This window comes from Rhinoraja longicauda, chromosome 8 (genome assembly GCF_053455715.1).
Source record: "Rhinoraja longicauda isolate Sanriku21f chromosome 8, sRhiLon1.1, whole genome shotgun sequence".
In the NCBI taxonomy this organism is placed as follows: domain Eukaryota; kingdom Metazoa; phylum Chordata; class Chondrichthyes; order Rajiformes; family Arhynchobatidae; genus Rhinoraja; species Rhinoraja longicauda.
In genome coordinates, this window is record NC_135960.1 from 23,447,803 (window position 1) to 23,475,623 (window position 27,821).

General features: G+C 38.5%; 1 protein-coding gene across 1 annotated transcript in view; it reads left to right on the forward strand.

Moving 5' to 3' along the window:
* The window catches only part of dars1 (aspartyl-tRNA synthetase 1), a 50,383-nt gene that overhangs the window by 17,287 nt on the left and 5,275 nt on the right, over nucleotides 1-27,821 (forward strand). Inside the window, exons 7-14 of the mRNA XM_078403393.1 lie at nucleotides 3,298-3,400; nucleotides 5,205-5,282; nucleotides 7,095-7,154; nucleotides 15,829-15,940; nucleotides 19,119-19,253; nucleotides 20,458-20,605; nucleotides 24,616-24,762; nucleotides 26,986-27,028. Coding sequence (XP_078259519.1) covers nucleotides 3,298-3,400; nucleotides 5,205-5,282; nucleotides 7,095-7,154; nucleotides 15,829-15,940; nucleotides 19,119-19,253; nucleotides 20,458-20,605; nucleotides 24,616-24,762; nucleotides 26,986-27,028 — 826 coding nt within the window. The remainder of the gene's footprint in view (nucleotides 1-3,297; nucleotides 3,401-5,204; nucleotides 5,283-7,094; nucleotides 7,155-15,828; nucleotides 15,941-19,118; nucleotides 19,254-20,457; nucleotides 20,606-24,615; nucleotides 24,763-26,985; nucleotides 27,029-27,821) is intronic.

Consider the following 27,821-nt stretch of genomic DNA (forward strand, 5'->3'; position numbering starts at 1 on the left):
CATTACTATTTCTGTTAGGGCAACTGTTTAGCCTAAAAGCCCACTTAATTTGTTGTTTTAGTAATAACACATCTGCCTTCTGATTATCTACTTATCAGCCTACAGAAACAGTTTTCTGGTGACCTTTTGAAATCCTTCTGAATTTTGGAATCACATTCTACCCATGGAACACGAGCAGGGAGGTTTTGTTGGAACTGTGTGTAATTTTAGTTAGAACACATTTTGAACTCTAGAAGAAAGTCTACAGTAATGTGATTACATGTAATAAGTTCTAGATACATATTAGAGAAAAGATATGATTGTAATGGAAAAGATGCAGAAGGATTTTACCAATAATGGAAAATTGCAAGCTACATAGGATAGTCTGAGATTGTTTCCATTTGAACAGGGGAAACTGAAGGTTGACTTAATAGTATATAAATGTGAAGGGCCCACATGGAATAAATAAGATTTTGTGTCCCTTACCAGGACATGGACTTAAGGTCATTGCTAGAAACAGTAAGTGGGAGATACGGAAATATGTTCTCACTTTGAGAGTGCTGGGAGTCTGGAACTCACCACCTGAAAAATAATTAATGTATACTTGAAGGCACCTGACCTCCACATTAGAGACTCAATCCTGCAAGGTGCCATTAAGCTACATAATTTTTTTCTGTCTGACATGAACATGATTATGAGTCAAGAGTTTTTAATTGTCATATGAGATGAAGCAAAGGGAGTGAAAGGTTACTGTGGTTAAAAGAGAATGTAGAGTTGAGGTTACTGTCAGGTCAACAATGTTCTTTTGTAATGGTGAAACATGTTTGAGAGATCAAGTGGCCCATTCTAGCAAATAGTTTGTATGTATTTTGGGGTGAATGGCTCTTTGCATGACTATTCAATTATATCGTGTCTTAAGTGTTAGATCTAAGTGTTAGATGTCGTAGGTCAAATAGGGTGCAGAATTACTGTACTGTCTTTTTCTTTAGCACCTAAATTTGAAAATACTAATTTTGGATGCAGAAATGAAGTAGTTGCTGGGCTTGCTCCTTGAGCACTAGCCCCCTTCATCACCACCATTCTCTGTCTGTCTGATATTGTACAAATTCACTTTTGATTGCTCTTGCTTGGAACCTTTGTAGCATACAAGCTATGACCTTGTCTTTCCTCAAGTTTCCTTTCGAGATGTAGACTGAATCAGTGTCCATATTGTCCTGAACTAGAATATTTTGGCAATTCTCTCAATTTCATATGCTTTTCCTGCTTTACTTTGTTTCTCTATTCCCATTTCAGGGGCTAAACTAGTAATATTTACTATAAGCCCATTCACTCGCTCGCCTAACTTGGCGGCATCTGTTCTGACGGTGCGAGATTCCTTACAATTGGAGGACTGTGCCTCATTCTCTCAATATGTTACCAACCTCTGAAGACATATTTTTGAACGCATTTCAATTTCCCAGCATCAACTATATTTAGAATTATAGAATGATACAGCGTGAAAACAGGCCCTTTGGCCCAACCAGCCAACGTCCCAACTACACTAGTCCTACCTGCCCGCGTTTGGCCCGTATCCGTCCAAACCTGTCCTATCCATGTACCTGTCTAACTGTTTCTTAAATGTTGGGATAGTCCCTGCCTCAACTAGCTCCTCTGACAGCTTGTCCCATACCCCCACCACCCTTTGTGTGAAAAAGATACCCCTCAGATTCCTATTAAATCTTTTCCCCTTCACCTCAAACCGATGTCCTCTTGTCCTCGATTCGCCTACTCTGGGCAAGAGATTATACATCTACCCGATCTGTTGCTCTCATGATTTTATACACCACTATCAGATCACCCTTCATCCTGTGCTCCAAGGAATAGAGTGCCAGTCTACTCAACCTCTCCCTATAGCTCAGACCCTCTAGTCCTGGCAACATCCTCTGTATTCTTCTCTGCATCCTTTCCAGCTTGACAATATATTTCCTGTAACATGGTGCCAAGAACTGAACACGATACTCTAAATGCAGCCTCACCAACGTCTTATACAACTGCAACATGACCTCCCAAATTCTGTACTCGATAATCTGACTGATGAAGGCCAATGTGCCAAATGCCTTTTTGACCACCCTATCTATCTGTGACTCCACCTTCAAGGAACTATGCACCTGCACTCCTAGATCCCTCTGCTCCACAACACTCCCCAGACCTCTACCATTCACTGTGTAGGTCCTGCCCATGTTAGACTTCCCAAAATGCCACACCTCACATTTCTCGGTATTAAATTCCATCAACCATTCCTCAACCCACCTGGCCAATCGATCTTGATCCTGCTGCAATTTTTCACAACCATCTTCATTATTTGCAAAACCACCCACTTTTATATCAGACATTTCCATATGTAATCTCATGTAATGATACTGCTTGCTGCACCTCCAGATAAATCTTTTATTTCATTATTTATCACATTCCAATGCTTTTTTTTGGTTTTAATACCACTTGCTTTCTATGGTATCATAGGCTTTCGTTATTGTTCTCTCCTTCCCATCCTCCTTTCTATCCCTAAATCTTGAAACCATGATATTAAACTATCAATATGTGTTCCAAATAAGATGAAAGATGTTTCATTCTACAATTGCAAGGTTTATAAGAAATTTAAACAGGGATAGGAAAGGTTATGAGGATCATGAACCAAACGCAGGCAAATGGAACTAGATTAGGTGGATAATTTGGTCAGGTTGGGTCAATTTCCATATGACACTGCAACTCTATAACACTGACATTTCTGCCAATTTCTGTTTTATTTACATGATTGTAACTCTGTCACTAATAATGTATTAGTGAATAATTCTCCTTTTAAAGATACAATTGTATATATACAATCTAACATGCTTCACCTTTCCATGCCACTGATGTAATTGAACTCTACTTGACATGTAAGCCTGAATGGCTGCTGCCTTTGGCCTCTTCAATTAATGGAATTTATTAGGTGCCAATTAAAAAGATTTTGCCTTCTAACCAACGTGATTTTTTTTTTCCATCGCAGCTTTAATTAACGATAGAAAATTACCCCAAATACCTATTTATGTGGAATAGGGGCATGGACCCACAAGTAAGGAAAGAAAACATGGATGCTCTTATGGATGCTCTGAGCGTCTAAGAGGCTTTTAGAAAGGCATGTGGATATGCAGGGTATGGGGGGATATGGATTATGTGCAGGCAAATAAGAGTTGATCTTGGCACAGACATTGCGGATAAAGGGCCTGTATATGCTGTAATGTTCTATTATATAGATTGGAAATGCTCTGCTAAATCATAGTACTTTATTCTATCTGTTAGCATTAGCAAAGAGAGTATCGTGGACGTAGAAGGTTATGTTCGGAAGGTGAATCAGAAAATAGAAAGCTGTTCCCAGCGTGATGTTGAGCTCCACATTGAGAAAGTAAGTACCACGCGAAGCTGTAAGATGTGTTTTGTTTACTGAGTTAGCTGCCGTCTAATAATCAGGTTTTGTGTGGTGATAACATTATAAAATACATGTACATTTTTGTTGAATCCCTTCTTCAAATAAAAGTTACTCTTGAAACACTCAAATGCACAATTCAAATAAGAACAGGCAGCATCTGCAATGAGAAACAATGAACAATTCTCAGGTAAGGTCATTAACATGAGTACAAAACTAAGTTCCCTTTCTTGTAGGTTTTCAAATTATCTTCTGATTTGGAAGGTAGCTATTGAGTCCATTGATTTTTATGCCAGCTCTCAGAGCAATCCCATTCCCCCACTTATTTCCCTGCAATTTCTTTCTCTCTCATGACCGTCAACTCCATCCTGTTTTCCCTTCTACCCATCTGCACGTGGGGTAATTTCCAGTAGCCAGTTAACTCACCAACCAGTAAATTTTTTGGATTTGGGAGGAAGCGTGGACTCCTGAGGGAATCTCGCCTTGTAGGAGGGAAAAGCATCCACACCAACTGCTGGGAATGTTAGGATAAAATCAGGTGTTTGGAGCTGTGAGATGACAGCACTACCACTGAGTCAATTTACCCGAGTTCACAGAGTATCACAGTATGGATACAGGCCCTTTGTTCGACCAAGTTTGCATTGCCCAACAAGCACCCTCAATAGCGATCCCATCAATACCCCAAAGATTCTACCATTTGCCTATATACTTGGGACAATTTTCAGCAGCCAGTTTACCTGCCCTTCTAAAGGGTGACAAAGAAAGTGTAAACTCCACACGGGGGGGGGGGGGGGGGGGGGGGGGGGGGTGTTTGATTACTCTAAAATTGGAGAATTAAATGTTCATACCATTAGGTTGTAAGCTACCCAAGCAGAATTGAGGTCCTGTTCCTCCAGTTTTAGTGTTGCCTCACTCTGGCAATGGAGGAATCGTAGGACAGAAAGGTCAGTATGGACCTGTTGAATTTGGATGCTGGATGTGTGGAAAGTGAAGGCCAAGGGAATTGTGTACTTTAGTATGGAGCAGAGAGGTGTGAGCAAGGGTGCAGGAAATTGGATAAAATGCCTTCATGGCCCTGTGGACTATAGTAGAGAGGAATTCACAATTAAGGAAGAAGGATAATACCTCGCATAATCTGTGTTGAAAGTCTGATCATTGATGTAGATAAGGACATGAAGCAACTAGTAGAATGCAATGGAGTCCTTGCAGGAAGTGAAGTGGGAATAGTCAAGATTTTTGTGTGAGTCTGTTAGCTTGTAATGAATGTTTGCCACAGCCTATCTTGGAGATAGAAAGATCCAGAAGGGGAAGGACATGAAGGGGATTTATATGGATGTTTTCTTTAGAAATAGATCACGGGAAGATGAGGGTAAGATGGAAATTGGCAGTATAAGTAATTACATTTTTGAGTTCTGCAGGAACGTAGAAAGGAAGGTTACCGGAGTTGTCGATGTATTGGGAAAAGTGTTGAGGGAGAGTGGCCTGAGAAGGACTGAAAAGGGGACTCTTTTTGAGCCTTAATGTTGTATTTTAATTAACATGCTGTACGTTGAACTAAATATTCCAGAAATTATCTGTATTGTTTTTATAGAAATTATATATCAGAACTGGTTAATGTTGATTCATCTGTTTTCTGTGATATGTATTTGGAAATCACAATGCTATTTAGTGTACAAATTCAATTTGTTATACCTGAGATCTTTTAGTTGAAGATCTATCTCTATTTATCTATCTGTTCATGCTGTCATTTTATGCTATTCTAATGTTCATAATTTACTTTCAGATCTTTGTTGTAAGTGCAGCTGAACCACGCCTTCCTCTGCAGCTGGATGATGCAGTGCGACCTGAGGCAGGTGATGAGGCAAGTCTGTTCTTTTCTTAATACACGTCAGTACTGTATTATGATTTAGCACCCATTGAGTTCCGCACAGTTCTACGAGCATTGTAATTTTCTTCACTTTGCTTGGATATATTTATTTAAAATGTGCTTGGATATATTTATTTAAAATGTAACAAATGCATTCCATTTCGTTAAACAAGTTAAACTCAGTGAGCACCTATGTGTGCTAGATTTAATTGTTTAAATAGATTTGAATGTCTGTACCCCCTTCTGCTGCTCTTTCTCTCTTTTCATTAATCTATCAATCTGTTGGCCATCCTGGGCTCATCCTTTCACATATATTCCCTCTGTCCTTTACATCACCCCCCACCCCAATATCCTCTGCAACAAAATTTATTTGCCTTTTCAATTTCCCAATTGATCTTGAAGTTTATTGTTTACACAAATGCTGTCTGATCTGCTCATTGTTCACAATAATTTATGTTTTTTCTCATCTTTGCTCTGATGCAGTCACGAGAACCATGTCTTTATAAATGTGACTAAAAATAATAATTTGCTAACAATTTTAAATTATATAAGCTCACTAAATTTGTAATTACTTAACACAGTAATTTAAATTGAAGGCTTCACCAAGATAGTTTTAACTGTTCTCGATGTGATTGACACTAATAATTAGACTCTGTTCTAACAGAAGATCCTTCAGAAGTAAATCAAATTGTACATTATTTTTGATAGCATTTTACAGTACCTGTACAATTTTTAACCATTCATAATTTACCACTATTATAACTGATGCATTTGGTATGTTAATTTTGACTTTATTGGAAAATTGAGGATGAGAGGATAATTAATTATCGTCGAGAATTGCAACAAAACAGTAATATTATAAATAATTCTTCACTGAGACTTCAATGTACTTTTAGAGCTCCAAGTACATGTATCATATTTTTATTATTAATGTTTATTAAATTTCATCAAGTTTGAATGTTTGTGCTTTTCAATTATAAAATAGAAATGGTCTCAGAGTAAAAGTAATAAAAATAGTATTCAAATAGTAGCATATTTGATTTATGTCACTCTTGGCTTAGTGGCATACCATGAAGGAGACAGCCAAAAATCTGTGGGATAATACATCTGAGTTAGAGAAGCTTGATTAAACTCTTGAAAAACAGCCTTATGTGGTCTCTTAAAAGATAATATAGTATTTGATTTAAGGTGATACTGCAGAACCGTGATAAGATGCAGATTGTTGTTAAAACAGTGCTGACTTTTTCTGCTCATATTTTTCCATCATACTGGATGCAGGAAATCGATTAGGTGTTTCCTCAGTCATTATTATTATCCTTCTCATGCACTGAACTAATGGGTTAAGTTCTTTGATCATAACTGTAATAATAACAATCTATTCATTTCAATGGGTGACAACAGGAAAGTCTAGACCAATAGTTTTCATCATTTAGAAACAAGGAAACCATTTAGAACCATTTTGAAATAATTTCATCAAAAAAGAAACCAGTCTGAAGAAGGGTCCCAACCCAAAACATCACCAAACCATGTTCTCCAGAGATGTTGCCTGACCCGCTGGTTACTCCAGCACTTTGCAGCTTTCATCATTTGACCAATTGGAATTGGCCAATATTTTAATGTTAATTTGATAATTTATTGTAAGCATTTAGAATTTTGGGGGTGGGGCAAACAGAATTGGCCTTTAGTTTCTGTTTTTTTTTAAATCCCTTTTACTTGTATAATGTTAGACAAGTGGAAATAAGATTCAGTTGTTATGTTCATTGATGCCATGGATCATTTAATATATATTCTAATATTTCTATATAGGAAGGACGGGCCACCGTCAACCAAGATACAAGACTTGATAATCGGATAATTGATCTACGGGTAAGCTGCGAGCTGCATGGTTCAACAGCCTTCTTAATATTTGCTCACATAAGTAATAATAGATATTGTTTCTTGCTGCCTTTTAACTTACCTAACTTGCCTAGTAGTCCACAGGCTGCAACCAGGGCAGCGCAGTTGCATAGCCAGTAGAACTACTGCCTCACATGGCCAAAGATCAGGTCTTAATCCTGACGTTGGGTGCTGTCAGTGTGGGTCTGTACATTCTCCTTGTGACCGTGTGGGTTACCTTCAGGTGCTCCAGTTTACCCGCTCATCCCAAAGACGTACAGGTTTGTAGATAATTGGCCTCTAAATTGCCGCTCGTCTGCATGGAGTGGATGAAACAGTGGGATAACAGAACAAGTGTAAATGGGTGATCGATGGTTGGCATGGACTCAGTAGGCTAGAGGGTCTGTTTCCATACTGTACCTTCCTTCCAATCAATCAATCAGTGACTGGTTTATATGAATAGAGTTCTCACATAATTCGTGGCATCGGTAAATCAATGAATGGTTAATTTTATTGGAATAGAATATTTACAGTGTGAATTTTCTCAGTTATCTGAGTATAGACTTTTTAAAGAACAACTGTTATAAGGTCTCAAATGATGTGGCCTACAAGAAAAGCTCTTCTCACTCAGTGCCTCAGAAGTAACCTAACAACTTCCAACAAGCAGGGTGCCCATAGTGTTTGGTCTGCCCAGAAGGTTACTGCAGTTAGAATTGTGAAGACTCTCGCAACTGAAAGAAAGTACCAGGACTTATTTGGTGGTGACCAGAAACTCCAGGAGTTAATTAACCACAATTCTAAGGAGTTCTTAGGTTGGCACCTTCAATAGTCCTCCAGATGGGCTCTTATTTTTCTTTGAGACCAAGCTACTCCAAAGCACTGGTGACCTAAAGAAACAGATGGTGAGTTGAAAGAGTAGAGGAGATTCAACAGCAATCTACCTTTCTCAATATGTATAGATCCTTCAGAGTTGTCAATATGTAAAACCCAAACAATCAAGATCTTCCCCACTTCCTAGGGTGGTGAAGAAGGCGTTTGGTATGCTTGCCTTTATAAATCAGAGCATCGAGTATAGAAGTTGGGATGTAATGTTAAAATTGTACAGGGCATTGGTGAGGCCGAATCTGGAGTATGGTGTGCAGTTCTGGTCGCCAAATTATAGGAAGGATGTCGACAAACTGGAGAGGGTACAGAGGAAATTTACTAGAATGTTGCCTGGGTTTCAGCACTTAAGCTACAGAGAGAGGTTGAACAGGTTGGGTCTTTATTCTTTGGAGCGTAGAAGGTTGAGGGGGGACTTGATAGAGGTTTTTAAAATTTTGAGAGGGACGGACAGAGTTGACGTGGGTAGGCTTTTCCCTTTGAGAGTGGGGAAGATTCCAACAAGGGGACATAGCTTCAGAATTGAGGGACAAAAGTTTAGGGGTAACATGAGGGGTAACTTCTTTACTCAGAGGGTGGTGGCTGTATGGAATAGGCTTCCGGTGGAAGTGGTGGAGGCAGGCTCGATTTTATTATTTAAGAGTAAATTGGATAGGTATATGGGGGGATTAGAGGGTTATGGTCTGAGTGCAGGTAGATGAGACTAGGTCAGAGAGAGTGGTCGGCGTGGACTGGTAGGGCCGAACGGGCCTGTTTCCGTGCTGTAGTTGTTATATGGTTATTGTTATATGGAAAGCCAAGAAGAGAGTAGACTCATTGAAGACAAGAAGGCACTCAGGGAATTTTGAACATTTAAGGAACTCATCAGCTGAGGCTCTGTCTTACCTCACAGAACATCATCTGGTTTAGTCTCCCCATTCAGCTCACACTGACAAAAGGTTCAAAAGGCCTTGTGTCGGTGAAAAAATAACAGCCTCCAGAGCGGATGGCGTTCCTGTTGAAGGTCTAAAACGTAAGAGAGAAGCAGTAAGCAAAATATCCACACCAACATGAATCTCTGGCGTGTGATTAATCAAAATGGAGTAAAGAGCATCTGGATGGCACTGAGAACCTGGAATCTCTGTCAGAAACAACAAAAATGGCAGAAAAATAATAATTCTTCCTAAAACAACCAACCCACCATGAAGCACCTTCAACAAAATCAGTCACCAAAAAGAACACATTTCCAGCTTTCATAATAAATTGATAGGCACTTCCCACTTCTAAATAAAAGTAAGCGGCCTTTGCCTTATCAAAATATTTCATAATTTAAAAATCACTGATTTTTCTTTGTTGTCTACTTGGTGTAAATAGTTCCAAAGTTTCAAATTCTGAACTCTGAACTGGAACTTATCACCTGTAGTTATGTGGAATCATTATGTTGCATAGAAGGAAACTATTTAGCAAATGGGTTCTGCACTCATTCTTTCAAAGAACATCCATTTAATCCCAATATACCTGCTGTTTCCCAATGTCTCACAGGATCTTCCAGAGATGGTTTTATTGGCATGTTGTGATTGTCAGCATCCATATAGACATAAATGACACCCATTGACTTCTTTAAGGAGTGTTGTGGTGTATTTAGACTTTCAGAAAGCTTTTGATAAGATGATCAAAGTGCATTGTATTGGTGTAGGTTACTCATTAGTTTAAGAACAGAAGAGAATAGAAATAAACAGCATTCATTCACGGATTGAGAGGCAGATAGTAAGGGGTCCATTTTGGAGCCACAGAAGTTCACATTCTACAATTATTTGGATGAGACGATTAAATGTAAGAGGTACAAGTTTGTTGGTGTTTGGCAATAGAGGGTATGAGAAGAATGCAGCCAAAGTTTGCAGAATATTAATAGGATAAATGAATATGGAAGATCAATGAGTTGACAGTTGCACAGAGTACATGGAAAGATTAAAGACAAGTAAAGTGCAGATGCCAGAAATGTACAGTGCATTCAGAAAGTATTCAGACCCCTTCACTTTTTCCACATTTTGCTATGTTACAGCCTTATTTTAAAATGGATTAAATTCTTTCTTTTTATCATCAATCTACACACAATACCCCGTAATTAAAAAAAGTGAAAACAGGTGTTTAGAGATTTTTGCAAAGTAATTGAAAAGAAATAACTGAAATATCACATTTACATAAGCACATCCTCAGATATGGTGCCCAAAATTGCTCACAATATTCCAAATGCGGCCTTACCAGCACCTCAAAGAGCCTCAGCATTACATCCCTGTTTTTATATACAAGCCCTCACAAAATAAATGTGATACAAAAATAATAAATACAAAAGCCCTCACAAAATAACTCACAATGAGTTTGCTTTCTTTACTACCGATTTGACTTGCAGATTAACGTTTTGGGAATCTTGCACCAGCACTCCCAAGTCCCTTTGCACCTCCATGCATGGTCATAGAGTTATGCAGCACAGAAGCAGGCCCTTTGGCCTAACTTGTCTGTGCCAACCAAGATGCCTCATTTAAAGTAGTACCAGCTGGTCCAAGACCGCACAGAATTGCAGAGAGTTGTAAATATAGCCCAGTCCATCACATAGACCAGACCTCTCACCATTGATTCCATGTATGGGAATGTGCTGTTTGAAAAGGCATAGTTGTTGGTAAAAATGGAAGAGTGGACTAGAAAATTACAGAGAGAATAATCCTCATGGAATGTGGAAAGAGAAGGGAGGGGCAAGCTTTTAATCATGGTATTATCCTCAGCTTCTCTTGTAGATAGGAGAGAGAGTAGCAGTGGAAATGCAGGGAATGAAAGTTGAGACCCTGTCAATTGGGCTGAAAAATAAACATCAAAGGAAAATATGACATCTCAGAAACATTGGAATGAAAAATGTGGTATCTGATTGGATGAAAATGGAGCTAGGTAAACTTGGAGAGTGGAATGGTGTCCTTGCAGAAGGAAATTTAGAGTTGTCATGAAGGTAGCTGTGGGAGTTTGGACTCATAATGGATACATGTTGCTAATTTTTCTCCAGGGTAGGTATGTGAAAGTGAGAAGAGGGTGGAACGTCAGCAAAGCCGATAAAGCTTTCTAGATCTGTACATTAGCAGGAAGCCGTGCCAGTAGTCATTAGTGTACTGGGAAAAGAGGTGAGCTAAATACAACTGAAATAAGATTATTCCATTTATTCTGCAAGGAGATGGGCATGGCTTGGCCTTATGTGGGATCCAAAGACCACATTTTTAATTTGGTTGAAATGAGTGGAGTTGAAGGAGAAACTTTTCAGTCAGAGCCAAGTGCCAAGTTTACTCGACCCAATAATACTATTATTTCCAAATAGCCTGATACCACTTTCTTAATAATATATTCCAGCAATTTATTTTCCCTATTGATGTTAGGGACACTGACTACAGATCTCTGTTTTCTCCCTTTCTTCCTTCTTAAATGGTAGGTTACATTTTTGTCCTTATCAATGGGAACTGTTCTGGAATCAATGAAATTTTGAAAATGCCATCAACAGTCAGAGTGCGGCCCAGCGCAAATTGGAGGAACAGTACCTCATATTTAGCTTGGTCAGCTTCCACCCCAGCAGTATGAACATTGACCTCTCTAACTTCAAGTAACCTTTGCTTTCCCCCTCTCTCCATCCCTCCCCCTTCCCAGTTCTCCGACCAGTCTGACTGTCTCTGAGTACATTTTATCTCTGTTTGCTTTGTTGTTACTGTCTGCCAGCTAACAATCATCTATTCTACATTTTCCTTGATCTCCATTCCCTTTGTTCTGGTTTCACTCCTTACACTTCCATATCTATGTATCTCCCTCTCCCCTGATATCAGTCTGAAGAAGGGTCTCGACCCAAAACGTCACCCATTCCTTCTCTCCAGAGATGCTGCCTGTCCCGCTAAGTTACTCCAGCATTTTGTGTCTATCTTCAGAGCAAATTATTTCAAAGCCATCAGATGCATGTCATCGCCAATTTTCTATACTCAGGATATGCACTAACATTGTTAGAGTGAAGGGCAATGTTGGAAAATGTAAGGAAGCTTGGCTGATGAGAGAAATTAAGGCTTTGGTCAAGAAAAGAAGGATGCATGGAACAGGTATAGGCAGCTGGGATCAAGTGTATCCCTGGAGGAGTTTTGGGAATGAAGGACCAAAGTAAAAATGGAAATTAGAAAGGTAACGGCGGCACGGTGGCGCAACGGTAGAGTTGCTGCTTTACAGCGAATGCAGCGCCGGAGACTCAGGTTCGATCCTGACTACGGGTGCTGTACTGTAAGGAGTTTGTACGTTCTCCCCGTGACCTGCGTGGGTTTTCTCCGAGATCTTCGGTTTCCTCCCACACTCCAAAGACGTACAGGTATGTAGGTTAATTGACTGGGTAAATGTAAAAATTGTCCCTAGTGTGTGTAGGATAGTGTTAATGTGCGGGGATCGCTGGGCGGCGCGGACAAGGTGGGCCGAAAAGACCTGTTTCCGCGCTGTATCTGAAATATGAAAATAAAAATATGAAAAAGGGGACAGGAGATAGTTCTGGCAGATAGCTTTAAGGACAATCCCAAGAGATTTTATAAATACATAAGGGGCAAAAAGGTAACTGGAAAGAGAGAGTGGGACCCTCAGAGATCAAAGGGGTCAACTGTTTGGAGCCACAGGAGATGGGCAAGGTCCTCAATGACTATTTCTCCTCTGTATTTACAGACTAGTGTTGCTGGGTCATGTTGGGCGAGTGGGCCCAAGGGGATGTTTTCACACTGTATCACTCTGACTAATTTCTTTCAGCATCTGATTTACTGTAGATTGTACACAGCTCCACTATTTTGGGAAGTTTCTAGTAATATCTTTGAAGACAGGTGCCGAAGATTTGTTTAATTAATCTTCCATTTCTTTGCCCCCCAATTTCTCAATTTTTCAGCCTGTAAGAAACTATGTTAACTTTTAATTTTAGCTAATCTGTGAAGCCTCTTGCAGTTGTTTCCAATTAGCCTCCTGTTATCTATTTCTTTTTTTTTGCCAGACAATAATGGTACATGAGAGTCTGTAGAATTGGTGGACTGGAGTGCCTGTTTCTGTCCAGAATGACTCTGTAATTGTTTCTAAAGCATCATAGGCATCCAGCATCGATGCTATCATTGAGCTTGCTGAAAACAACACATTAAATCAAAATTCTCAAACTAGGAACCAAGAAACTGATAAGATTTTTAACTATGGTATTCAATGGTTTGCTGAGTGCACACTAAGTATGCACCGAGAAATAAAACGTGGAACTTGGGTGACTGAAGCAGAAAACTGAACTTTTGCAAATAAATTCTTAAAAAGTAAAATCTCAAATTTGAAAAATGTTTTTAAGAATTAGTTTGCCAAGTAGTAATTAAGAACTAGACTACATGAGCATTTGAATTTCTGTAGATTTGTATTGAGACCAGTTTTTGTTACCTGAGCTTCAGGTCCAAAAATATATTAAATATTCAAGTCATGTTGTGAGAATACTGTGAGTGCACTATGTTACTGTCACTTTAAGGTTTGAATTAATATTTTATTTCTATTTGGGTAATTTAGACAATAGACAATAGACAATAGACAATAGGTGCAGGAGTAGGCCATTCAGCCCTTCGAGCCAGCACCGCCATTCAATGCGATCATGGCTGATCACTCTCAATCAGTACCCCGTTCCTGCCTTCTCCCCATACCCCCTCACTCCGCTATCCTTAAGAGCTCTATCCAGCTCTCTCTTGAAAGCATCCAACGAACTGGCCTCCACTGCCTTCTGAGGCAGAGAATTCCACACCTTCACCACCCTCTGACTGAAAAAGTTCTTCCTCATCTCCGTTCTAAATGGCCTACCCCTTATTCTCAAACTGTGGCCCCTTGTTCTGGACTCCCCCAACATTGGGAACATGTTATCTGCCTCTAATGTGTCCAATCCCCTAATTATCTTATATGTTTCAATAAGATCCCCCCTCATCCTTCTAAATCAGTAGATTGCAAAGGTTCAAGTAATAGTCCACCACTAATTAAAGAACCCGCAATCAATGGTGGTTTTGATTGAATTCATGACGCCCGACAAATTAGGCGCAATTTACAGAGGACAATTACCAACAAGGTCTTCGGAATGCGGGAGGAAACCAGAGCACTGGGTGGAAACACATGAGATCCCAGGGAGAACATTGCACACTCCACTCAGACAGCACCCAAAAGTCAGGATCGTACCTGGGTCTCTGGTGCTATGAGGCAACAGCACTGCCAGGGCCACTCTGTTGTTGTGTCATTGTCCAGATTTCATGGATATATATTTTTTTAAACATAGTGGTTTTCATTCTGTTTCTGATCATCTGACAAACAGTGAATCTGTTTTCAGCTTCGTGACAACAACTGGTGTTTGTGTGGTTTTGAAAGGAAACCAAGTACACTTTATGTTATGTGCTAAACTACGTCAGTCATAAGCTGTGCGTATTGTTTATGTTTCTTGCATGAAAGATTTGAATATTAAATTTTTGCAATCATGCGCCCCATATCTCAATTATTCAACAGTTATTGCACTGTTAAGTTTGGGTGTGACTCTTATTTGGAGCTTTACAGATATAATGAACAGTTACCCCAGTTAAGCTGGAGTAAGCCAAACTTTGGCTTTCTCAAATGTTTTGCTGTCACGACCCTAACTGGTGGACGCTTGCAGGAAAGCAACGCTCTCTGACACCTAGGTTAGGAATAGCTACACGTTTAAGTGCCTGAAGTCAATAAAAAATATTATCAATTTTGCAAGACACCTTCCTGGCTAATTTGCTTTAGTTATCGCAAATGTTGTTAGGTATGACCATTCACAATTACTTTTATAATTTTCTTGGTGGATTCTGCCCGAACTAAAGCCATAAATATTTTCATTCGTAACAATGACAATCTCAAATTTGTATGAAAATATCAATTAGGAATTTTACACTGACTAGTTTAAGGTTGCATCAATAACACTTTTTGATTATAATTCTTTTAGTTTAGTTTAGTTTAGAGATACTGCACGGAAACAGGCCCTTAGGCCCACCGAGTCCGTGCGACCAGCAATCCCCGCACATTAACACTATACTACATGCCTTAGGAACAATTTACACTTGTACCAAGCCAATTAACCTGCAAACCCGTAGGTCTTTGGAGTGTGGGAGGAAACCGAAGATCTCGGAGAAAACCCACGCGGTCACGGGGAGAACATACAAACTCCGTACAGACAGCACCTGTAGTCGGGACCGAACCCGCGTCTCTGGCGCTCAAAGCGCTGCAAGGCAGCAACTCTACCGCCGCACCACCGTGCTCACCCTTGTATTGGAACCCGATGAAAATAAAAGACACAGATAATAAAAGACACGCGGAGTAGCATGGCGTGGGTCAGGCAGCATCTCAGAATAATATAAGAAAATAACTGCAGATGCTGGTACAAATCGATTTATTCACAAAATGCTGGAGTAACTCAGCAGGTCAGGCAGCATGTCGGGAGAGAAGGAATGGGTGACTTTTCGGGTCGAGACCCTTCTTCAGGCAGCATCTCAGAATAACATGGATAGGTGACATTTTAGTTCGGGATCTTTATTCAGACTGCTGAAGAAGGATCTCACCTTTTCATGTTCTCCTGAGATGTCGCTTGACCTGCTGAGCTACTCCAGCACTCCGTGTCTTCTTTTGTTCCTTGTTTTTACATTTCACTGAGGAAAATAAATTGGTTATAAACTGTAGTGATTAGATATTAGATTATTATGTTTTAAAATCTCAATAAAAAGCTGTCGCTTTGTCTTTATTGCAGACCACGACCAGTCAATCCATCTTTCGACTGCAGTCTGGTGTATGCCAACTATTCCGTGAAACATTAATCAAAAGGGAGTTTGTAGAAGTCCAAACTCCAAAAATTATATCAGGTATATAACGTTTTATTTTTCATTTGTAAATAGGCCATAGATAATTTGTATGCAGTATTATGAAGAATTAGAAACTCGAATGTTGCATTGTAAAGACACAAGGATAAAAATGTATTGTAAACATATTGACCCAAATTCTGTTGTTCCAATACTTTGAATTCTGAGTGGTTTCTTGTCTTTTAAGTGTGTGTGTTACATCTGCGGATAGTTAGTGAAATATGGAAGTCCTGAACTTCAACGATTAACCCCTTTAGAGTCTATCAGAGCTCAGGACAAAACTCAGTCCATCTCGAATTCCTCAACAGTAAACTCGGGGAATTGATTCTCGGACCGTCTGCAAAGGTCTCATCTGTACTAAAGAAATTAAATATTTCAAGGGCATTTTTCTTTAGACATAACAATCTAATATGACTCAACGTGAGCTTAAAAACAGAAAATGTTGGCAATACTCTGGCAGCATATTGAGGAGAGAGAGTCACAGAGCTCTCATGGTCATCATGATATGCCATTGGTTTGGATGACCATACAAAACCAGTTGATGGTGGAATTGTGCTTTTGTTTTCCACACAGCCATATCTGTGAAACATGCTACTTAAATTTATGAGACCATGATCATCAGGACTACTTAACAATATTAGTATGTCTTGTTGATGAGATTTGTTGCCCTGTATGGATCGTTTAAAACTTGTGCCACTGTACCTCCCCCCCGCCCCCGCCACCCAAAAAAAAGTTATTAACATTATTCAGTTTCAGTGACATGTGTTGCTTAGACTTGGTTTTTGAACTTCAGAGCTGCTCAGTGGTTTAGTTTGTTAATACAACAGTGACCCCTGCTGTCCAGCGGTGAAATAAGTTTTCATTTATTCATTCTTCAGAATCAGCATTGTTTGCAGTGTCAGCACATTAACAGACATAGTGCGCTTTTGAGAACTCGCAGGTTTAAACTGTGCAGTGTTTCTGTCAGGAAAGAACTGCAGATGCTGGTTTAAGCTGAAGATAGGCACAAAAAGCTGGAGTAACTCAGCGGGACAGGCAGCATCTCTGGAGAGAAGGAATAAAGGAATATATATATATATATATATGGAATGGGTGACATTTCGGGTCGAGACCCTTCTTCAGCCTGTCCCGCTGCGTACTCCAGCTTTTTGTGTCTATCGTGTTTCTGTCAGGAAAGAGTTCCAGTCCCAGCGTTGATAAAGGATACATCCATCTTAGATATATTTCCAATTCAGGACTGCACATGATTGTGTTAGAGGAGGTGAATGTGAGGAAGGCAGTTGAATGTGATCTTTCTTTGTGGTCCAAGATACTGGTTAGGAGATGGTATCAGAGTAGCCCAGTACAGCAGTTGGTAGATGGCACATATCCCAACTACTGTATAATACGCTGATGGGTGGATAGGAGTGTTTTGTCGTGGATGGTGTTGAACTGCTTAGTGAAGCTACACTCATCCACATAAGCATTCGCTTGATTTCTTATAAAAAGCAAAAAATAGTGGAAGCATTTGGCAGGTCAGGCAGCATTTATGAAGAACAAGTGTTAACATGTAATGAAAGATTAAATCTGTTTCTGTTTTCAACAATACTGGCTAATTTGAGCATTTCCAGTATTTTCTGATGTAACTGCAGTTCTCCAGCATCTGCAATTTTAAACACCGGACGTGTCTGGTAGATGGTGGGAAAGTTGCTCTGAAGCTGCTCTCCGGCGACACACGTGCTGAATTTGTTCCAATATCGTGACCAATGTGGGTGTGTGTACATTTCTAGCATGTGTTGAACCAGCTTCCTTCTTCTGAATCTTGTTAACATTTGTGAAGTGAACGGCTGCTGGAACAATGCCGACAGGCAAATTTTGCATGCAACCTTGATTTGATGCAACTAAATAAGAGTTCAGTTCTCTGAGCCTGTTGTTCAGCCCACTCCACTGTACAGGTGGTCAGCTGTAGGAAGTACTATTTTAAGTGATGCCTAACTATTTATGGGTGAGGAACTAATTTACTTCGACTAGCTTTTGTTTTGATTAACATCTGTTGTTTTGCTTTCTAGACTCCCTTTAAGAATTTTCTCAAGACATCGCGCTGCATGCTGAAAGAGTTTTTCTTTGGGGTCACCAATAATCAATGTATCTAGATTTAAATGCATTTAGATTGACCTAGATGTAGAGACATTCTCCTATGTATGCAGTTTCTTGGGACAGATAGGGCCTCAGCTTAACACCTCAACTGAAGATTAGTACGTTGGACAACAAAGCATTTCCTCCACATTGAGTTCGATTTTTGTATTCTGCTCTTCTGAGTTGGGATTTGAAACCATAACCACCTGATTCGGAAGCAAAGGTGCTGCCAAGTGTGACAAATGTGCAAATAAAATATCTTGAGGGTCACTTTGAGATATTTCAATTAAAAATAATGTAACTAACTAAATTAAATAAATACAAAGCAATAAGTAGCAACTCAGATTTCATCTTGATTAAATTCAGACAAAATATTTTCAAAGGACCATACATCTGTATCTGTGCATGCACTTTCTAGGATAGTATAAAAGTTCATGTTTGCACTGCAAAATTTTGGAATGTAAGTTGCATTACACCTTTTTCAAATGCTTATTCACCAAAGTTGCATCAAATTTAATGGTTTAGAAAGCATTTCCTTATCAAAATAGTTTATGTCTCTATTGAGTCTCAGCCACAAAAGAACACCCCAGCACAAAAAGAATAGACAACATAGTTCAGCTGCAGCATTGGCTTAAAACTTATCAGACTCCCCAACTTATCAGATTCTCCATCAGGGTCATGCATGCACCATGATAAAATCATTTCATAAATGCTTAACCTGAAAAGGATAATTTCTGGGGTTTTTTGTTAACATACTGATATATTTTGATTACGCAGGAAATGAACAAGGCATTGTTGTATTTGTTATATTGTATGCTTGGCTACATTATTCAATGTTAAGTATTTCGTGATTTATATTTTGAATTATTTGTTATATAAGAAATTGGGTCCTTTCTGAATTTCCAAATACTATGTCAAATGGTGACAGTTACAGAATGACTAGTTATCCAATCAGATGTGCAGGTGCAAAATTCAAACAGAAGACTTTTTTAAAATAATAATCATGTTGCCGAGATATAAATGGTGATTTGAGATAATAGGATCACATCTATTGATTTCCTTGCAGCTGCCAGTGAAGGAGGGGCCAATGTGTTTACTGTGTCCTACTTTAAAACAACCGCTTACCTGGCTCAGTCGCCACAGCTCTACAAGCAAATGTGCATTTGTGCTGATTTTGACAAAGTGTTTTGTATTGGACCTGGTACGTCATTGTTTCATACTTCATCCTTTAAACATTGTAATTAAAAGAGTGAATTGTGTTGGGTGAGAGGATCCTATTAGGGGTTCCGCTCATTTAAGGATGATGTTAAATAGATTAAAACTATGCTAATTCACGTGAGAACTGGCAATTGCACAGCAAATGCTTGGGTGTTGCACATTGTTGTAAAACACAGAACCCCCAGGGTACAGGGAATTTTTTTCACAAAAGTAGCAATCCAAATGAATTGAAGAAGGTATTTGACACACTTGCTTTCACACGTCAGTGTATTGAATATGGGAGTTGGCCTGACATGTTACAGTTGTACAAGACATTGTGAGGTCCACATTTGGACAGTGCTGTGTACAGTTCCCGTCACCTACTGGAGGAAGTATGTCATTAAACTAGAAGGTGCACAAAGGAAGTTACTAGGTCTGAAGGGTTTTAGTATAAGGAGAGGCTGGGTAGACTGGGGGTTTTTTTGTCCTGGATGCTAGGAGGCTGATGCGTGACCTTATAGAGGATTATAAAATCAGGAGGGGCATAGATAAGGTGAAAGTACAGTCTCAGGGTAGAAGAGTCTAAAAGAAGAGGGCTACATTTTCTGGTGAGAGGGAAAAGATTAAGAAGGGATCCGAGGGGCAGCTTTTTCACATGGTGCATATATGGAACGAGCTGCCAGAGGAAGTGGGAGAGATGGGTACAGTTACAACAAGACAGGTAATGGAAAGGAAAGGTTTGGAGGAACATGGGCTGGTGCAGGAGAGTGAGCCCTAACTCAGTTAGGCAACTTGTTTGGCATGGACAAGTTGGGCCAAAGGGCCTTATTCCAAACTGTATATTTCTCTGGCATGACTGCCTCTGTGTTGCATTAATGCTATATTTTTAGATTGTACAGAATATTAATTTTTATAAATATTTATTTATTTTGTAATGTAAAATAATACAGACTTCATGACATTGATTTTGACACAAATTCTTGAAATACTCCTCTACTCTGAACCTGAGAGTCCCTTTTGGATTGACAATGTCATTAGTGTGATGAGATGCACTTTATTTTCATTGTCTGCATTCTCAGTTTTCATGTCATCAGTAGTTCAGATTTATTTTGTTTTTAAACAAAGCTTAACTTTTCATTAAGTTCCTACTAAAACACACTTACCAATTTTAGAAAATTATTACTTAAGTTCTCCCAAATCATTCACAGTTTTCCGAGCTGAAGACTCCAACACCCATCGCCACCTGACTGAGTTTGTTGGGCTGGATATTGAGATGGCATTCAACTATCACTATCATGAGGTGGTGACTGAAATTGCTGATACTCTGGTACAGATTTTCAAAGGTTTGAGAGACAGGTAAAGTAACTTCTCTTTGTATTCATATTTTTAAATTAGTCAGTTTATTGTATTAGAATATGAAAATATAATTTGAGTGTGTAAGGAAACATTTTTTTCAAATATTTAATGATGTGCACTCAATATGTGTGTCCTTGAATATAAATTTACAATATAGCTTATTGAGCTGAATAAGAAGGTGGCATATTTGTCTGCCACGAGCTTTAAGCCCTATGCTAGGAACAAGTTGCCTTCGGGTGAGATGTGAAATCAAAATCTCCGTCGTGCAGACAGAGACAGGCCTTTCAGCCCATCGTCCTTGCCATCCATCAAGCAGTCATTTACATTAACACTACACTAACCATCTTATGTGCATACATAAGATAATGTTCAAAAGTAACGAGATTTCACCATTGGAGACCAATATTTATCCTTCAGCTCCCACAACTTGCATTGAGCCTCCACTTCACAGGAGTGATAAGACAGTTTAAACTTTGAACAATTTAGGACAGAAGACAAAGCTGTAAAAAAAATAGCTGAAGGGTGAGTGAGAGACTTGAGGAATTGGGATTTAGGTTGGTGAAGGCACAAACATCAATCATAGGATAGTGAAACAGGGAGTCCCATGAAGCTGGGAGATCATAGGTTTGTAGAGCTAGAAAAGCAGAAGAGGTAAAGAAGGATAATGCAAGGGTGGGATTTAGAAACGTGGGTAAGATTTTTTTAAATCAATGTATTATCTGATGAGGAGTCACTATTAGTCAATACGCACAGAGCTGATGAATGAATAGTAATTAATGCAACAGATGACTTTTGGAAATGCATGATTTTACAGAGGAGCATTGAATCCCATAAATAATGAGCTGTGGTTGAGAATTTTAGCAGTAGGTGAGATGTGGTATAGCTGGGGATGGGTGATGCTATCCAAAAAATATGAATTTTGCTCAGATTTTGCTATGAGCACTTCATCAATGTGACAATGCGTCAACAGTAATAGGTTTCGAAGTAGTGTTCATCCACAACTGGATTATCTGCTCATGTGTTCTTCATTAAAACTGAGTTCCAAATATAATTCCAGGATTAAATGTGAAATTTTTGAACAATTTTGTGAATCACAGCGCCTCATGTCGAACTCCATTAGTTAAATTTATTTGTTCAAAAAAGTATGTGACGATAAACTAGTTAACAGTTAGACCATTTTACAGAGGCTAATATAGACAATGGTATAAAAATACATATCAGTTTTTTTTTTTAAATCACCGGATAAGATGTCATTTTATCAGCTTGTAAGTACAACTAAAGCCCATGGAATAAAAAATAATCTGATCACACTGATGTATGATTGGGCAAGGGTCAGACAAGAGTTGGAATGCATGGTTATTTATTGGAATGAACATGGTTATGTAACTGAGTTTCCCAGATATTAATATCAACACTACTGATTTTCTTAATAGGTATTAACTTTTCAATGTACAGGGGCCAGTTTTGACATTTGTGGCAGACACAAATTAGAAGTGTGGGGGTAGATAGAGAGGAAGATAGTATAACATACTTCAAGGGGATATCTACTATAGAATGTGAGGGGTACATATTAGAAGACTTTTAATGCAGAGAAGTGCAAAGTGATGTGCAGTATATTGACCAGAATAATGGGAAGCAATATAAACTGAAGGGTATTGTTTTTAAAAGTGCAGGAACTGAGAGATCTTTATGCACAAATGTATTTAAATAGTAGGACACTTTGAGAAAGTAAACTTCTTACAACCCAGTGGCATGAATATTGATATCTCTAACATCAAGTAACCCTTGCATCCCCTCACTCTCTCTGTCCCTCCCCCACCTAGTCATTGTACTAGTTTCACTGTCCTGCTGGTGAGTTTCATTGTCTGAATAACTTGTTTTCGCCTAGCCTACAGTTAATAATGGGCTGTTTCCTTTGTCGTTGTTATTTTTTTGCACATCTTTCATTCATTTGTTCTATATCACCATCTATATCTCAATTTCCCCTTTCCCCTGACTCAATCTGAAGAAGGGTCTCGACCTGAAACATCACTCATTTCTTTTCTCCAGAGATGCTGTCCAACCCGCCGAGTTACTCCAACTTTTTGTGTCTACCTTAGTTTTTCATTTGTCCTTTTTAAAAATAAAATATGCAATTCTGAACATTGCTGTTGAGAAAGGATGGAAACCATTATAGAAAATAAGAAAAGATTAACCAGAATGTTTTTGTGGTTGAGATTCTTAATTTATACAGGTGAAGGGATTGCTGTCCTCGGATCAGAATAGGTTCAGAGGAGGTTTTCTAGGAGTTTATAAAATCATGAAAGCTCGAGAAGGATAATAAAAAGAAAAGCTCTCCCAATGAGAGAGAATAATTATATTCTCTCTTAGATATAGCTCTTGGGGCTAATGGAGTCATGGGATATGGAGGAAAAGCATGAAAGGGGTACTGATTTTGGATGATCAGCCATGATCATATTGAATGGCCTGCTGGCTTGAAGGGCAGAATGGCCTACTCCTGCACCTATTTTCTTTGTTTCTAATAATGTGAATGGCTAAAGAACATGGGGAAAATATTTGAATGCAATGAATAATTTTAATCTGGAGTGCCTGAAAGGAAGATAAAAGTAAATTTAATTTTCTTTCTGAAAAACAGAAAGATACGAAATTGAAGGGAAAAGATTGCAAAGAACGCAGAAATAGAATTTACTGAATTGCATTAAGATTAAAAAACCTGGCACAAGATTGATCGACCAAATGGCTTCAAATTTTTCAAAGATCCATTGTTCAGGGTTTTTTTTAAAATGCTCACTAAAATGGTGAAAGCATGAGCTGGTGCTCAGTGACAGCAAAAGGGCATCTGCAACATTTATAAATAACAAGAATATATTTATTTAACCAATTAAATCTAAGGATTAAAAGGTAAACAGAGAAGGTTGATTGGTTGACTAACAATTCTCATGTCATCAAAAAGATGTACTGACTTGATTTTCTCTTCATTCAAAGTGAAGTTAAATTAGCAGTTAATTTACAGAAGTTGCAAGATCTGCACTTCTTAAAAAGATTAATGGTGTGATGTCATTTTTATAAACCACAAGATGCCACGGTACAAGTTGGCTAGAAACATTTGCCTGTTAATAATTCAAGTATCTATTCATTGTAGCTGTAATTTCTTGACCATTTTCATCATCCATGTACCTTTTCGTTTCTGAATTGTGTAGAAATTCAGCTACATACAGTTTTAATACAATATTTTCCATTGTAAAATGCTTGCTATGAGAAACATTGAATATATTTGCATAGTGTCCACAAGTTATGCCATACAGTTGTTTCTTAACAAAATTTACTCTGCATCTAATTAATTGTGCTTGTTCCATGCATATATTGAAAATTGTGGTTCCTGTGATATAATCAGGACAATACACAGTAAAAATATTTAGTCAAAAACGCAATGTCAAAAAGGCACAGTGGCGCAGCGGTAGAGTTGCTGTCTTACAGCGCTTGCAGGGCCAGAGACTCGGGTTCGATCCCGACTACGGGTTCTGCCTGTACGTAGTTTGTACGTTCTCCCTGTAGGTTTTCTCCGAGGTCTTCGGTTTCCTCCCACAATCCAGACATACAGGTTTGTAGGTTAATTGGCTTGGTGTAAGTGAATTTAGTCCCTGGTGTGTATAGGATAGTGTTAATGTGAATCCAAAGACATACAGGTTTGTAGGTAAATGGCTTGGGTAAGTGAATTTAGTCCCCGGTGTGTGTAGGATAATGTGCGGGAATCGCTGGTTGGTGCCGAAGGGCCTGTTTCCACGTTGTATCTCTAAACTAAACTAAACTAATACATTGTGACATTTCATTACATTCATTATGACTCAGCATTACCTAAAACTTAATCATTTACAAATATTTATTTACACTTTGTTACAGCTGGAGCTAAAACAAATAAATGAAAGCTAATGGTTCTAGATTAATTATTAAACAGCCGTCATCTAAAAATGTGGAAAATCATGACAAACCATTTTTTTTTAAATGAATAGGAATCAAATTGAGATTGAAACAGTTTGCAAACAATTCCCCTGTGAGCCTTTTAAATTCCTGGAACCAACTTTGAGGCTGGAATATTTGGAAGGTGTGTCTATGCTGAGAGAAGCTGGTGTGGAGATGGGAGACGAAGAGGATTTAAGGTAAATATCAGAGTTAAACTAGTTTTGCATTTGAGTTACAGCGCCCTCCATAATGTTTGGGACACATGGCTTCACAGGTGTTCATAATTGCTCAGGTGTGTTTAATTGCCTCCTTAATGCAGGTATAAGAGAGCTCTCAGCACCTAGTCTTTCTTCCAGTCTTTCCATCACCTTTGGAAACTTTATTGCTGTTTATCAACATGAGGATCAAAGTTGTGCCAATGAAAGTCAAAGAAACCATTATGAGACTGAGAAACAAGAATAAAACTGTTAGAGACATCAGCCAAACCTTAGGCTTACCAAAATCAACTATTTGGAACATCATTAAGAAGAAAGAGAGCACTAGTGAGCTTACTAATCGCAAAGTGACTGGCAGGCCAAGAAAGACCTCCACAGCTGATGACAGAAGAATTCTCTTTATAATAAAGAAAAATCCCCAAACACCTGTCCGACAGATCAGAAACACTCTTCAGGAGTCAGGTGTGGATTTGTCTATGACCACTGTCCGCAGAATACTTCATGAACAGAAATACAGAGGCTACACTGCAAGATGCAAACCACTGGTTAGCCACAAAAATAGGATGGCCAGGTTACAGTTTGCCAAGAAGTACTTAAAAGAGCAACCACAGTTGTGGAAAAAGGTCTTGTGGACAGATGAGATGAAGATTAACTTAGATCAGAGTGATGGCGAGAGCAAAGTATGGAGGAGAGAAGGAACTGCCCAAGATCCAAAACATACCACCTCATCTGTGAAACACGTTGGTGGGGGTGTTATGGCCTGGGTATGGTACGGTAGGGCGGCACGGTAGCGCAGCGGTAGAGTTGCTGCTTTACAGCGAATGCAGCGCCGGAGACTCAGGTTCGATCCTGACTACGGGTGCTGTACTGTAAGGAGTTTGTACGTTCTCCCCGTGACCTGCGTGGGTTTTCGCCGAGATCTTCGGTTTCCTCCCACACTCCAAAGACGTACAGGTATGTAGGTTAATTGACTGGGTAAAAATGTTTTTAAAAATTGTCCCTAGTGTGTGTAGGATAGTGTTAATAGTGTTAGTATGCGGGGATCGCTGGGCGGCGCGGACTTGGTGGGCCGAAAAGACCTGTTTCCGTGCTGTATCTGAAATATGAAATATGAAAAATATGTATGGCTGCTGAAGGTACTGGCTCACTTCTCTTCATTGATGATACAACTGCTGATGGTAGTAGCATAATGAATTCTGAAGTGTATAGACAAATCCTATCTGCTCAAGTTCAAACAAATGCCTCAAAACTCATTGGCTGGTGGTTCATTCTACAGCAAGACAATGATCCCAAACATACTGCTGAAGCAACAAATGAGTTTTTCAAAGTTAAAATATGGTCAATTCTTGAGTGACCAAGTCAATCACCCGATCTGAACCCAAGTGAGCATGCCTTTTATATGCTGAAGAGAAAACTGAAGGGGACTAGTCCCCAAAACAAACATAAGCTAAAGATGGCTGCAATACAGGCCTGGTAGAGCATCACCAGAGAAGACACCCAGCAACTGGTGATGTCCATGAATCGCAGACTTCAAGCAGTCATTGCATGTAAAGGATATGCAACAAAATACTAAACATGACTACTTTCATTTACGTGACATTGCTGTGTCCCAAACATTATGGTGCCCTGAAATGGGGGGACTATGTATAAACTCTGCTGTAATTTCTACATGGTGAAACCAAAATGTATAAAAATGGCCTTTATTAAAATCTGACAATGTGCACTTTAACCACATGTGATTTTTTCTATTACAAATCTCAAATTGTGGAGTACAGAGGCAACTAAATAAATGATGGGTCTTTGTCCCAAACATTATGGAGGGCACTGTACAACATGAACATACAGTATACATCTTATTCTGCATTGATAGCATTAAAGATATGTTAACTGAAAAAGTAGTAACCTTGGGAATTAAAGCATATGTGACATTTTTATATTATTTCTAAAGAATGATATCAATTAAGATATCATCTTAGTTTGGCATGTTAATCGTTAATTTGTTTATTAAAGTATAATCCAATTGTATCTATCAAGAAATTATTAGGACTAGATATTTGTAATAACTAGATAAGATTTTCCAATTTTATACTTGAAGGTAGAATTAGATATAATTTTGTAATTGTAGATTTTGCTGTATTAATGGAAAAAGATGAATGGTTAAAAAGTTACTGATTCAGATTATGAGCATATTTCCTATCATTTCAGCACTCCAAATGAAAAGCTATTGGGTCGCCTGGTAAAAGAGAAGGTAATAAAGATAAACACATTATTTGTGGGGTGGAGGAAATAATATTAGATTTATGAATATCATGTTATTCTTTGTAAGAAAATCACTATTTTAATATAAAATATCCGTCTAAATCAGGTTAATATTAATAACGTGTAAAGTTATCTCAGTATTTGTAATGGCCACCAAGTTGCCACAAGTTTTAATGAACTAATTGGAACAAATTACTGAATTTATGTGGGCAGATAGTTTGTTAAACAGTAGTTTTGGCTTACAACAATAAAAGTTCATTTGGACCCCATCAAATGTATTATATTGAGGTTATTTTAGACAGGGATCTATAAATAACTTAACTTTAAATTGGTTCAAATATTTTATACAGTATAAAATTATCTCATAACATATCTCATAACATATCTCATTCTCCCAAGAGAGTAAGTGAAACCAGTGTAAGTATACCTTCCTTGGCTTTGCTAAAACTTCAAAAGGAAAATAATGAAAAATTATGTAATACAGAATTATTTCATAACCCGATGAAAGATGAAATCAGTATTATCTGCACGTATAAAGACGTTTATATATCCCTACTGGCATTATCACAAATGAACTACTAATTCTTGATATAGAGGTTTAAAGTAAAATAATGATAAAGAATCAGTACTGGAGATGGCAGTCATGTTCTTAACACCTACAATATAGCTAATTCAGTAATAAACTATTTGTAACTTTGTGTTGAGCACATTTAAAAATGGATAGTAATTTTAGTTTTAAAATTGATGGAATAATATTGAAAATTAGTTATTTTAAAGATACA